At 40.9% G+C, this 15,243-nt stretch overlaps 1 protein-coding gene across 1 annotated transcript in view; it reads left to right on the forward strand.

The window, feature by feature from the left end:
* Positions 1-15,243, forward strand: part of LOC109523026 (gamma-aminobutyric acid receptor subunit pi) — a 41,635-nt gene that overhangs the window by 15,012 nt on the left and 11,380 nt on the right. Inside the window, exons 3-5 of the mRNA XM_019881863.1 lie at positions 8,829-8,941; positions 9,799-9,866; positions 12,042-12,259. Coding sequence (XP_019737422.1) covers positions 8,829-8,941; positions 9,799-9,866; positions 12,042-12,259 — 399 coding nt within the window. The remainder of the gene's footprint in view (positions 1-8,828; positions 8,942-9,798; positions 9,867-12,041; positions 12,260-15,243) is intronic.

A 15,243-nucleotide genomic window follows, 5' to 3' on the forward strand; every position in this document is an offset into this window, starting at 1 on the left:
TGTTTTTGGAATGTGGGAGGAAACCGGAGTACCCGGAGAAAACCCACGCAGGCCCGGGGAGAACATGCAAACTCCACACAGGGAGGCCGGAGCTGGAATTGAACCCGGTGCCTCTGCACTGTGAAGTCGACGTGCTAACCACCGGACTACCGGGCCGCCGGCAGCACACATATACAAAAGAAATGACCCATAAAAATCTGACATTTCCACCCTAGGGCGGCCCGGTGGTCCAGTGGTTAGCGCGTCAACCTCACAGTGCGGAGGTGCCGGGTTCGATTCCAGGTCGGGCCTCCCTTTGTGGAGTTTGCATGTTCTCCCCGGGCCTGCGTGGGTATTCTCCGGGTACTCCGGTTTCCTCCCACATTCCAAAAACATGCGTGGCAGGCTGATTGAACACTCCAAATTGTCCCTAGGTGTGAGTGTGAGCGCTGATGGTTGTTCGTCTCTGTGTGCCCTGCGATGGCTGGCAACCAGTTCAGGGTGTCCCCCGCCTACTGCCCAAAGACAGCTGGGATAGGCTCCAGCACTCCCCGCGACCCTTGTGAGGATGAAGCGAATTGGAAAATGAATGAATGAATTCACACCCTAGTGTAGTGTTGCAAAATGCAATTGAAGGAGCGACCACAGAGCATTTTTTTACAAAATGCCAGTCATCCCCAAAGGGCCGATAATAAATGATTGCCTGAATTTTGGCTGTCACAGGAAAAAGTTGGCACCGACTGACTTGTTTACCAAATAAGTACAGTAATTACTGGTTTGATAAATTCAAATTCGGCTAGGTTGAGCACCAGAGACACTGCGTGCAAACAGTCAAACATTTCTTGGAATGTTTTCAAATTTTTAGTACATGTCGATGAGTAGGCCACGATATCATCGAGATAGACCTCGACACTACACCTAAGTGTTCATCAGCCTTTGGAAAGTGACTGGTGCATTACGTAGCCCAAATGTCATGACTGTGTACTGTGAAAAAAAATAAAAATAGCAAGTGACAAATGTACTGATTTCCGCCGACACAGTCATCCATTCGAGGCAGTGGGAAGGAGTCAGGTTTGGTGAATGCATTAACCTTGCGGTCATCATTACAGAACCATGGGGTCGACATCTTTTACTTTGTTTTATATTATAGACAGAAACAGACTGGGCAGCCAGGAAATCACCAGAATGGAGCCCATTCAGGAGACTATGCCAACACCAATTTTTCATATGGGGGCTTATTCTCAGAGCAGTGTCTTTTTCGAACTACATTTGATGGTGAGCAAGAGTTCAGATTTATAAACATCTGAGAAAACACCCCAGGTAGGTAAATTTTTGGCTCCAGTATTCCAGTTGTGAAAACATGACCTGTTTGTTAATTAGACAGCCATATGCGACTGCCCATTTTCTTTCGTGAAGGTGCATTTCAAAGTTACGGCACTCTATTTTTCTTTCCACACATAGAAACATGCACTTTCACACTTAACAATATAAGAGTGTTGAGTCAGATTAACAAATGACCATTCAAAGCATTCCTGAGTAAAATCAACATTGGGTGCACTTAAACAAGTCAGGCATTCTGTGTCAAGATTGGAGGAACATTACCGATTGATAATCCTAACGAAAGTTCTTGCTGGACAGGAGCCAATCACAAGAAACACGTTGTTTTGTTTATAATCTCTAAGGGCACCAATTAACAGAGAGAAGATTGATCAATGTAATGGTTGTTTCTTTTCTTTTTTTTCTTTTTTTTTTTTTACACACCTCTCGGGGGAGATTTTATTTGATCAGAGGTGTCAAACTTTCTTTTATCTTAGTCTGCATCACCATGATGGCTGCCCTCAGAGGGCTGGTTGTAAACACGGAAGAATTGTATGAACAATAAATCTTCGCCATAGTACTAAAGTATTGCCTCTGCATTGAACTGAATTATTTTAACATCACAAAAAGAAAAATGAGTCACTCACTCACCTGGCTTCTGCGCAGACAAGCGTGGTCGATTTGCAGTCGGTTCAGTGACAGTGTGAATGTGAGTGTGGATGGTTGTCTGTCTGTGTGTTTCAGGGGGAGTGATGGGTAACCATTCAATGGTTTTGGCTGACTTTCAGTGTTGTCAAAAATAGAAAAACAAATTTTTACAGGATTTTTTTTTATTTTTTTATTATTATACTCAAAATTCATATTATTCAGTGAACCCCATGTGTTGCCTTTGTTTTAATCTAGTTTCAAACGCGATTGTGAGGGCAGATGGTTGTTTGTCTATGTATGCCCTACAATTGGCTGGCAACCAGTTCAGGGTGGATAATTGCAAAAAAACCAAACCAAAAAAAAAAAACCTTACAAAGTTCAACAGTGTTTTTAATTGGATTTTTAGTATGAAAAAATGCATATATTATGGAAATAAGACTTCAATCTGTAATCATAAATCTAGAGTACAATTATCTCATGAAAATGTATTAGTGAATCCCTCGTGACTCGCAGTTTTAGGAGTAACAACAAACTTTGCGAGAGCTGTATCCTTGCCAGCACCGAAATGCTTCAGAATGCTTCAAATATATAAATAAATAAATCAATCAATCAAATTGGTCCCTGCACATTTGCTCAAAACACTTGGGATTTTCTGTACAACAAAAGGCATCGTTTGGATTGGCGTTGTGAGATAATGACATGAATCAATAAAAGATGTGTGGGAAGCCGGCACAACTGGGTGCATATTGCTGAGTGGGAGGAAGCATGAACGGAATGACAGGGAGAAGAATGTCCATGGAGAGCATTACTCAGCTCACTGCAGGGAGGGTATGTTCATGTAAATTAATCTGTTATGAAATGTGCAAGAGCCGCCTGGACTGATGCTTCGTTTGAATTGAATGAAGATTGGGAAGAAGAGTTCTCTGGGGTTGGGAGGTCTTTCAAGGGGTTATGTCATGAAACCGTATCTGAAAAGGCAAATTCTGCCACAGGGTGTGAGACCTTCATTCCAAGGCACCTCTGTATAACTATGTCTAAACGGATTCATCCAACCAAGCATCCAACATGAAGCCAACACACATTACTATAGCCTTTAGGCCACCAAAAGTATAGAGAGATGAAGGCCATCCAAGTGGTCGCAAGTTACCACAGCTTCAAATGTCACATACTTCACTTTGCAGTCGAGGTCAAGGACCTTCCAGTAGAAAATGGATTCATCCTGAAAGTGAATTTGAAGATCACATTATTTAATTGGTATTGTGATCTCATTTTGCTCACCTATCAATATCATCTAAGAATGTAGCAATCAAAACCAACACCAAGACATTGATTAAATGTTGTTCAGGAACAAGTGGTGAATAGCTCATTAATGTGCAATCTGCAGCTTTTTTGCCCTTGTGTGTGTGTTTTTGCTCATTGATCAGTAGCAACATGATTCACGGTGCTGCCATTGTTTGTATTTCCTTCTTATTGATCTGCACTGAGGAGTCACACTGAAAATAATCGATGTATTTTCTATACCATTTGTCCTGTACACAGTCACGAGGGTGCTGGAGTGTATCCTAACTTATTAAAGCTTTGTGATAATTATTCTTTATTTTACTCCCAATAAAGACATGATCAACAAAATACAGTTTACATATAGAATCTACAATATAACACACATACACATATGTTATGTACAGGGATGATGATATATCATATGCGCTAAGCTTTCATTTTTTTTTCCATTTCAGGTGCATACCATATTTTGATTGCGTAGATCAATTGACTACTTTTAAGTTATGCATACGAGTTAAGGAAGACAAAAGGTTTTGGATAAAGGATAAATAAAAACAAAATTAAACACCAATACAATTGTTTATTTTCATATTCTTTAGCCCAGTACATTTTCCATATCTTACTCATCTGATTTCACTACCTTCTCCATCAAAAAAAAAAGACATAAAAAAGACGTGGTGCTCAAGGAGGGGGAGTGAAAAACGTTTATATTTCTTTTTCTATTTATAGTTTCATAGTATTTGTGAAACTCTGCAGAGTGTATCTTTTTTTTTTCCAATGTAAACCACCCTAACCATTTCCAGCAAAACGTTATAAGGCCACAATATCGCCTTCAATTTAAGTTGCTCCATCATTTGTAAACATGTCTGGAATGCTTGTACATACTTTAAAAAATTCAAGTTGTAAGATAATGATGGTTATATAGTAGCAGTGGCTTGCTGGTGCGATATGCTGCGATTCACATATGATTCGATTAGTCAACTAATCGCGATTACCAATTGTTTTTTCGTAAGTAAACATGAGTTTGCTGACTAATCTTTCCCATGATCCTTGGAAGACGTTACAATATATTGTTTTTAAAATATAATTGAATATAGTCGGGCAGCAAGCCTCTACATAGGCGACATAAAGTTAGCTCTGCTGCGGCGCTTCATTAAGCACCAAATAGTTAAAAATTCTGATGTTGTTACACTCGACAGACTTTTCGAACATATCACATAAGGAGTAATGACAAATATACTATCGGCTTACTCAATTGTCTACGGTCAGCTTGGGATAGTCAAGGTAAAATGCACTTGAGTTTTTTCCTTAATTGGAGTCACGGTGGGAGGCAAAGGGGGCGAGTGCAAGTGAATTCTGATTAAAATGTTTATACACACTATGAAGACAATATCAGAAAAATCTCTAATAAAACATAAAGAATTTAGTATTGATTGACTCATTGCCAACAGTCGGGGTGGCAAGGCTTTTTCTGGTGGTGGCAGCTCAGCTCATGTAAAACCACCTCGAGATCTCTGTATTTACATTCTAAATTGAAATCAGTGTAATTTGTGGTATAAAAATGAATTCTCTTCTAATAAGTATTGATAATAGCATGCCTCAATTTGTATGCGTACCAGAAAGATATGGAGTGTTCATTTAGGAATATTGTCAGTTTAATCTTTTGAAGCCTTGGAAAACATAAATGACAATGAAAAATGTGGAAGTATGTTTTTTTTTGGATCTGGATCTTAAGTATGGCTTCCCGTCTGTATTGCATCAGCGCCCTGAGCTCAGTTGTGGGCCCTCAGTGTGTTATCTTATCATTCTTGATAGGCAGCCCAGTGGGCAGGTGTGTCAGGTCTGTCAGATTCCACCCTGGGAAAATGTGCCCTCTGAAGACTTTGCTTTCAAATGGGAGGAGAAAGTTACCGCAGCTCAAAAATAGAAGGTGTTTGTGGGCAGAAGCAGGTGTGTTACTGTTTCATGTGCTGCTTAAACCATAGCAAGACAACAAAATATCTACTTTTCCTCTTTATCATGCTGTCTTCACATACTGTAATAAATAAAGAAGTCTTATTGATTACAAAAGCAATCTAAACCTAAAGGGAAGTAAGTGACTGTTACAAGAAGTGAAGAATAAAGTATGTGTGGGGTTGTCTTACGTTTGGTATTTTCGTAGAGGCACACAGATAGAAATGGGCGTTTGCGCCATTGTGGGAGTGAACACAGCTGGCTTGTTTACGACCAATGGAAGCAACTCCCGCATTCCCTTTAAATTCAGCGCAGGAGAAGCGCCTGGTTTATATGGCGGAAGCGTAAACTGACTTGCTGTAGTCCATGTAGGAGGTCACTACAATCAGCTGATTCAGCGCATTTCTATAGGGCAGTGGTCCTCAATCATTTTTTTCCCCCCATGGATCCGTTCCACGTAATGACATATTTTGACCACTCATTCAACCATGCCACAATTGTAGTTTTACTTACAAAGTAGCTGGGCAAAAAAGTAGCCATTGTATGAAGTGCCATTTCTGCCTAATGTGAGCAGATGTTATTTTTTGAGAGGCAGCATTTTATTGTCAGTCTATAATATATATTACTTGCACATCAAATATAACATAATTGAATCATAATTGAGGATATATTTCCAGTCATTCCATTTTATTTCCTCAGCCACCACTGTTGTCTACTACATTGTAGCAGAAATGTTTTCTTAAGCGGTTTGGTTTAAAAAAAAAAAAAAAAAGCCAAAGAATCCACTCATGCATTTTGCAAGCATAATTGTGAATGTAACCCTACAGGGTGAGCTAGAATGATAATGCAGTGGGCCAGAGGCAGAGCGCTGTCACCGCCGTCACGACCATGGCTTTAGCATCCAAGACTGTTGCCTGCTGAAACAACAGGCTGTAAGCCATGTGAGTGAGACTTCATGCAGCATAGCAACAGGGTGCTGGGAGCAACTTACCAGCTGTCTCCGCTTATTTGACACAGTCAGGTGGTCTAAAAGCTGAACTTCGGATTCATCTGTGAGGAAGCTTGTCAGCTCCAGAGGTTCCACTTGGAGGCCACATGGGGCTTTGACAAGTAGGACAAGCATGAGATAGAATTTTGAAATATTTCATTTAACAGTCATTTATTGCATTTTTAATATGACTTTCAAAATACAAATTATGCAGGTTGCTTTTATCCAGAATGTTTTTTTATTGTTTAAAAATATTTGATGTTAATTTCCCATTTATCTAAAACTTTGATATGCTGTATTTGCAAATATAGAGTGCCATCTACAGTGACTCATTCCACCACGTCTGTGCAACAAAGCATAGCATATAAAATGTTACTGCTCACAGTAGACGCATGAAAGATCATTCGCCTGGTGCCACAGATGTGAAATGACTTGGTCTAGAATTAAAAAAAAAAGAGAAATTCTTTGCTCCCTGCAGTTCATTTAAGTTTCAACGACTACACTATTGCATTTATTGCTCCACTAATATCCCAATTTTCTTGATGGACAGTATATTTAGTTTGTTGCATTAAACCAGTGCGTCTCAATTATTTTCTGATATGCACTGCTAGGAAGAAGAATATATTTTGCAGCCCCCCCAACTCTCTGCCACCACTATACAGTAAACAGTATCATTTGCCTATCACAGTTCTGTAAGTACACCTCTGCATAACATTGCTTGGCATATTAATAAAGAAGAAAAAAAAATCAACTTACAACAAAGAACAACTTCATTTAACATTGTTTTTATTCGCTCTGTACCTTTCTTGTCATCCTTGTTCAGTATGTTTCCACTGTGCCTTTTGTGCGTTTGGTCACTTCACTACTTATGCCATACTCTATGCTGTGTGTGTGCATGCACAGTGCAAAATAAATAAATAAATAAATAAACAATGTTTTAGATTAGGGCCGCCTGGTAGTCCAGTGGTTAGCATGTCGACTTCACAGTGCAGAGGTACCGGGTTCACTTCCAGCTCCGTCCTCCCTGTGTGACGTTTGCATGTTCTCCCCGGGCCTGCGTGGGTTTTCTCCAGGTACTCCGGTTTCCTCCCACATTCCAAAAACATGCATGGCAGGCTGATTGAACACTCTAAATTGTCCCTAGGTGTAAGTGTGGGTGTGAATGGTTGTTCGTCTCTGTGTGCCCTGCGATTGGCTGGCAACCTATTCAGGGCGTCCCCCGCCTACTGCCCGAAGACAGCTGGGATAGGCTCCGGCACCCCCCGCGACCGTAGTTAGGACAAAGCGATTCGGAAAATGAATGAATGAATGAATGTTTTAGATCACTGGTGCCCCAAGAGCCCCTCTTCCAGTCTATTTTACATGTTTACATCCTGCCACTTAATTCAATCGGCTCATCAGCAAGCTTTGCAGAAGCCGGATAATGATTCTGATCGTTTGAATCAGAAGTGTTGGAGCAGGGAAGCATATAAAACAGGCAAGATGGGGGCTCTTGAGGAGCGCATTTCGGCCCGCCTGTCTTATAGCTAAAACTCCCGATGCACACTCTGACAATGGGATTGCCACCGTCACCTATAATAGTGTTTGTGCAATTACACTTGATTCTGCACTTGATTCTGCACACGCACACGCACACGCACACGCACACGCACGCACATACTGCACGATGCCTTCCCCGGGCACCCCGCCCCACTATTTCAGAAGGACTGCATAAAACAATGCTCATGTGGTGTGATGGTTGAGACGTCAACATTCCTGACTCTGATATTGTCGAACAAAGGAAGACCACAAAAGAATATCTCAATATCTTGACAGGAACTCATATGCGCTTTAACTTTGTTGCAGCTTTAACTTTGACCCTGTTGCATCATTTTTTTTAGATGACAATTTTTTTTGTTCATTATAGAATAGTGAGCGATGGGAATCTGATGCAGCATGTGGAGCGAGAATGAGGCTTGTCTCTGTAACAGCTTACTCTCTCCTCCTCCATTCACCTCTTACGTCATTGGCATCTGCCTACAGGAGCTTTTTGTCCACAAGAAAATGTCTTGAATATCCCATTTCCCAGTTTCTACACAAGCACGCACAGACAGTTTTGATGGCTGCGCGGGCAGCCGCAGCCGCTCCTCTTGTTTTCTTATTGTCTGTTTGAGAGGGATGAAATTTCATCTGTGCTGTATGTTGCACATACTGCACATTTGACAATAAAGTTGTACTTGACTTGACTTGACAGTAACATAAAGATGGGGGGAGGACTGGGTGGGGCCCACTGCATATCGCAATTGCAAGCCATATAATTGGCTTCCCACATTTCAATAAGCCTTTATTGATAACGTTCGTAGCAAAAAAAAAAAAGACGACAAATTTCTTGAAAGCCACCAATTAAAATGCAAGCGCATAGTGAATGGGTGGATCCTATGAAATATAAAAAGTTATTCAAAACAACTCAACAAGCCTTTTGTGTGTGCTTCATGTTTTTCTTTTATTGGAAAATCCCATTTATCTCAATTTCATGCCATGTCCTCTCTCAGCTGGTGTTGGTAAGATTTGCACTACAACTAATATGATCACCCCACAGTGTAGCACAACCCCCCCAAAAAAACAAACAAACAACCCCCCCGCAGATTTCTTCACTGTTTTGTCTTCTTACTGTGCTCCTCAGGTTGCTAGAGAGCTCCATGCTCAATGCAGAAATGAAGGAAGGAGAAATTCTGCCTCCAACCATTCAAAAGCTGATGAAAGGATATAACAAGTACCTGAGGCCGTTCTTTGACAGTAAGGAAACTACATTCTCATGTACAAATGACCCTTTCACTGCGGGGATGACCATTCTGTATGATCTTATTATGTGCAAGGTTGTTTCTACAGTCAGAATAGTATAATGACATACGGTATGTTTCAGTTTGCCAAATAAAGGTACCGTATTTTCCGCACTATAAGGCACACCTAAAAAGCATTCCATTTTATCAAAAGCCAACACTGCACCTTTAATCCAATGCGCCTTATATATGGATCAATATTCTTATTTCCTGGAAGTAGTATTTTAAATATTCTGTAAAGCACTTTGTTCCAACTGCAATGGTTGCGAAAGCTCTATATAAATAAAGCAGTAGTGTATTGTATAATATTCCCTTCAGCGTAGCTCCATTTAGTGGATGCAAAACGCATCCACAGCCACTATTGTAGCATCCATTCTATGCGCCTTATAATGCAGTGAGCCCTGTATATGAAAACAGTTTTGAGAAAGGGCCTTTCATTGAAGGTGGGCCTTATACTCCGAAGTGCCTTATCGTGGGGAAAATACGGTAGTACAATACTATTTATAGACCACACTCGGTACAGTAATTAATAGTTGATATTCATTATTTATTTCAATGTAATTTCAGTAAGAGAACAAATAGAGCACATGCTTAATGTTATATATGAGTACATTTGATTCTGATACAGGGAAAACAACTGGCATTTAATTCTTAACAAGATTCGACCGTTAAATACAAGGGCTTGATTTTTCAAAGAAATGTTCCCTGGTCAGCACACATTTTTTAATTCTCCATGACTGCTTAACATTACTTATAATTCCACAATCCTCCAAGATGTATTGTGTATATTGTTCGCTTTTTCTATTTTCCTAGATGGTCCTGTGACTGTTGGTATGAGCTTGGACATTGCTAGTATTGACACCATATCAGAGATCAATATGGTAAGACAGTTTTGTGTGTGTGTGTGTGTGTGTGTGTGTGTGTGTGTGTGTGTGTGTGTGTGTGTGTGTGTGTGTGTGTGTGTGTGCGTGCGCTTTTCACCATTTCTCAATCTGGTCTTCATGATAATAAGGATAAAGTCAGCACTATTGATTCCTCCCATTTTTCATGACTTCAATTAAAATATGCAACAATACAACTCAACAAACTATGTACTGTATTTTTTTCCCACAAGTTCTTTAGATTGCCCTTTGTTCAAATCTGTATTTTTAAAGTGGAAATGATGTACATTCCACATCCCGGTACACTATTTGCTCCAACTCTTTGGTGATTAGAAATAGGGCTCCCAATACATTCACGCTTGTCTTCACAGAAACTGGATAGGCTGAATTTATCACTCGGGAGAGAGCTGTGCAACATATTGATTTTTTTTGTGGGGGGGGGGGTGCTTGCGGGGTTGAGCAGGGGTGGTGGGGGCGGCGAGACACAAGTTTGAACACAGATTTTATGAAATAAAAACAAACAAAAAAAATGTTCCTGATTCTAGCATCACCAAGATTCAACAAAACAATTACTGAGTAGGTAGTTAGATATGGTGTGACTGATAAGGTACAAACAATATTAATTGTGACTAATTGGTTTCCGGTCATATTTTCATTATGCAATTTTGCCCTGGAGAAGTCCAAGAAAAGACCACCTCAAATCAGATTTTTTTTTTGGGGGGTGGGGGGGGACAAAAACTTAAAAATAATGGATTTCATGTAAGAACTGCAGTGATGTCCACTAGGGACCGAACTTAACTTTGACTGTAGAAGTCCTTCCAACATTCAGTGTGTGAATTTGGCCATGCATCCAACAAATGTCACAAACGCAGACCATGCCAGTCCATGAGCTGGGAAATTCTCCAATATCAGCCACCCCCACGTCTGATGAAACAGATGTCTCGGTCTCACAAGAATTCCTAATTTCTTACGTCGCCTGAAAAGTTCACAGCAGTGAGCTAGTTTGGGGTGCTTTATGTGTTCAATTTCTGCCTATGTTCAGCAAATTCGAATAGCCAAAGTAGGCACAAACAGGAATTTCAAGGTCAACAACCTCATCAAATCGAGGCAACAGATGTCATCCCGTGACGTTTGAGTGGAAGATCTGTTATTGTGACGGCTTACACATCAGATGTGCAAAAATTACGTTCTCAAGGTGAATGGATTATTTTTTTTTATAACTTAAAAAATTAGGAGACCCAAAGAGACTCATCAATACTAATGCAGTAAAGCAAATTATGTATCTGAAAAACACTTCTAGGTCATAAATATAAAATAATCAAATAGAAACAATTAGACAGGACACTAACGCACCTTCTCTTGCGTGTGACAACATATTGTTACATTCCTAACTATGAAATAACATCAGAAACAGAGGACCCCTCCTCCTTTCTGTTTTTTATCAACTCATTTCCAATTGAAAACAGGTACCCAAATAAATCACATTAAAAAAACATTTTATTTCATCTATTTATTCATAACATTGCATGCTTTTATTTTTAACTTTTGTTTCCATAAGCACCAATGTTGCTTATAATTACCAATATCAACAGTATAATCCATCGTGAGTTTCCAAATATAATTTATGTTAGCAAAGTGATTCATTTCTCTTCTGTAATTTTGTGGGTCTGACCTTTACAATTTAAACTAACTTATCATACCCTCCAAATAATAGAGTAAAAGTGACAGTCTGTCACAACCCCTTCCCAACACCGTCAAGCCCTTCAAAAACCACACAAATCACATTATACTCATGAATGTAAAACAATTACCTGAACATTTGCTTACTCACATTAGCAGCAAGCTCTTTGATGGGCAATGAACAAACACAGTGGGAAGCTCGATAGTCATTAACACTTCTCAGAAGAACTTGCAGTACTGATATACACAAAGCAACCCACGATACCTGGACCCTGCTGTGTTCTCTCAAACGTAGAGGCTAAATTGCTGAGTCGATGCAACGTGTTCCGTTTCAAATGCTTGAGGCATAGAACAGCTCAGGGACTTGATGCATTGCCACCAATAAAAAAACTACACAGGAATGTCATCGTTAGCAAAAACATTGCTTGTCTGTCAGCATATTTTGGTAAAGCAGTCCATTAGTTTTGTTCTAACCTTTGGACCTCAATCTTGTAGGACTATACAGCCACCATATTCCTCCGGCAGCGCTGGACAGACGAGCGTTTGGTGTTTGAAGGCAACAAGAGCCTGAGCCTTGACGGGCGCCTTGTGGAGCTCCTTTGGGTGCCTGACACTTTCATTGTGGACTCCAAGAAATCTTTTCTTCATGACATCACTGTGGAGAACAGACTGATCCGCATCTTTCCAAATGGGACCGTCCTTTATGCGCTGAGGTCAGATAATGCACGTAGCTGCCGGGTTATTGGTTGTTGGGTCTGTTCTCTGCTTTACGAAGCAATGCAAAGTCATGAGGGGGGAAAGGCGGGAAGGGAGAAGAAATTGGCTAAAGCCCACAAAGGGTTGATGACGTCATTATTGAGCAGGGATTTAAGTCAATACCACTACCGATGGATTGAAGCATAGGGAAAGCATGTGATCTGTCAATAGAAAAAGCTTCAGGCTCTCAAAATATCTAAGTTTTCATATTCAAAGCATATTGCTGTATGAATATTACCTTTATGCAAAATGCATTCATTGAGCATATCAATTATGAATTGCAATATTTTACATTAGCCAGTGATCTTAGACTGATTATCGGATTTGACATATTTATTTGGTATACGTTAACCGACTTTGATGTTCCAGTGTCCATAGATTCCACAATAGAAACTCTATAGACCTGAATTATATTGACTCACCATATATTCTAGGGGCTTGACCTCAACAGTTCACAACAATTAAGTGTAGGAAAAGAGGGTACATTTCACACAGAGACATCTCCGCCGTTGTTAATGTCAGCTTTGGGGAGGGGGAATAAATTAGCGTGAGCATCTTGCTGTGGTAAAATTGAGTTGGGTATTCCCGCTCAGTTCGGTCTCTCTTTATGGATGACGTGCCACTGCGAGGAGAGTTTGTTGTGTTGCCAACATGTGCAATGTTATTTATTTACTTCTTGATGTATTTTGTGATGCGTGGTCTAAAGGTCCTTGGGCTTCACTGATACCGAGATGTGAAGTGGGACAGTGGTGAGAGAGTTGGGCTAGTAGGATTGAAACAGGACAAAAAGGATAGTCAGAAGAGGAAGGGCTACCTCGGGGAATTGGGGCTGAGAAAAGAGATAGTGTGAGGTGTTAGAGCTTTGGTAAATGTTTCAACACTTGGCCTAAGGGATTACATGAGAAAGCACTGAGATGTAGGCACAGTCAAGCCGTTTAGAGGTGAGATTTAATGAAGCAATGTCAGAGGGATTCATTCACAATCAAAGGTCTGTGTTAAAATCGCAAATTAAGGTTGAAATAACCTTTATGGTTACAATAGATTTGGGAATGCGATCCTGCTATTAATTTGGAGCCAGACGAGATATTATCAAAATATGGCTCCATCACCACAGGCAATGCGTACCTCGTGTGTTGCTGTTGCAATGCTGGATTTTAGTGATGTGAAAAAATGGGACCGAGCTGAACAATAACAACATTCATTCATTCATTTTCCGAGCCGCTTATCCTCACAAGGGTCACAGGGGGAGCCGGAGCCTATCCCTGCTGTCTTCGGGCAGTAGGCGGGGACACCCTGAACCGGTTGCAAGCCAATCGCACGGCACACAGAGATGAACAACCATTCGCGCTCACACTCACACTTCGGGACAATTTTGAGTGTTTAATCAGCCTGCCATGCATGTTTTTGGAATGTGGGAGGAAACCGGAGTACCCGGAGAAAACGCAGGGAGGCCGGAACTGGAATTGAACCCAGTACTTCTGCACCGTGAGGTCGACGCACTAACCACTGGACTACCGGGCCACCATACAATAACAAAAACAACATATATTTTTGAGAATTGAAGTCACAATAAATAACTGAGGTAATGCGATTTCACAAGTGCGCATGTGGTTGTGTTCAGAATTTACCAATCACACACACAAAAAAAAAAACACAGCACCCGAAAAGCAATAGCACTGATCAAATCTTCACTCTCACACAACAGCAAACAAAGTGACCGTGCTACCGCTTTCATTTTCAGGAACCAAAAGCGACACGCTTGAGGCACCGCTGGTAGTTTGCTGCACAAACCACCCGCCTGTTGATTTAAACGTGACATGCAGCATGGCTTGGATGATTTTCTTTCCTGGAAATTGTTGTCACAGTAATTAAACACCCAGTCCGTGGCAGAAATTTACACATCCAGGGTAGAAAGTGTGCCAAACACACTGTAACATGTAAGTAACTCTCTGTGGTGGTCCCTGCCTAAAAGGGGACTAAACTGAAAGTCAAATAACTTGCCAAATGTCTTTCACCTCCTTTAATGGTTTATGCAGCCTCAGTTCTAAGGATGAGATGTTAATGTTATGCCATAATTTCTCCACGAGAGGATTTTCATCAAACATTTCAATCAGAGCCTACTATATTATCTGTTCTTTATTTGGGGTTAATCTGAGGCATGTTAAACGATGGCATGTGCGTGAGGACCATCATCTAACAAGACTGTGAATGGGATTAGTTCATTCTGAGTACGGCCACATCCCCAGTCATAGGAGGCTTAGCAAACTTGTGCAACAACATTATTTCAGTTGTTTATTTTGTACTCATACCCTCTCGTTACATTCTATAGGCCACATTCATGGTGAAAAACATTTGGAAATGTTTTGTCTTGCTGCCATCCTATCACAAAAAGCTGGCATGTGTCGATTTTTTTCATAAAATGTGTGTACAAGCTCAGACTTGCCACTTCCTTGTTACAGATTCATTCTTGCTACACGCCATACAATTTCTATGCCTTAATCCATCCATGCATCCATTTTCCACTTATCCTGACGAGGGTCGCGGGTGTGCTGGAGCCTATCCCAGCAGTCTTTGGGCAGTAGTTGGGGTACACCCTGAAGTGGTTGCAGGGCACACATAAGCCCTGTTCACACGGCACACATTTGGTCCGACGCAGCTCCGAAATATTTTGTTGCGATGTATTTTACACCGGAGCAAATTTTGTGGAGCGTTCACACGTGCAAAGCCGCTGAGCGTGACAACTCCGGCGCAGCGTCGAAGCAGCGAACTTGCGGTCACACGTGCACTTTCTGCTCCGGACCAAAACGACAGGAATGCGGAAGTAAAACAGGTTCGGGTCGGGCTTCTCTCTCGCGGACTTTTATTTATTTTTCTTTTAATAAATATTATGGTGGACACTATTCTGTCCTTGTTCAGAATAGATCCACTTGTCGTCAGTCGT

This window comes from Hippocampus comes, unplaced genomic scaffold, assembly GCF_001891065.2.
Source record: "Hippocampus comes isolate QL1 unplaced genomic scaffold, H_comes_QL1_v1.1 scaffold36, whole genome shotgun sequence".
Taxonomy (NCBI): domain Eukaryota; kingdom Metazoa; phylum Chordata; class Actinopteri; order Syngnathiformes; family Syngnathidae; genus Hippocampus; species Hippocampus comes.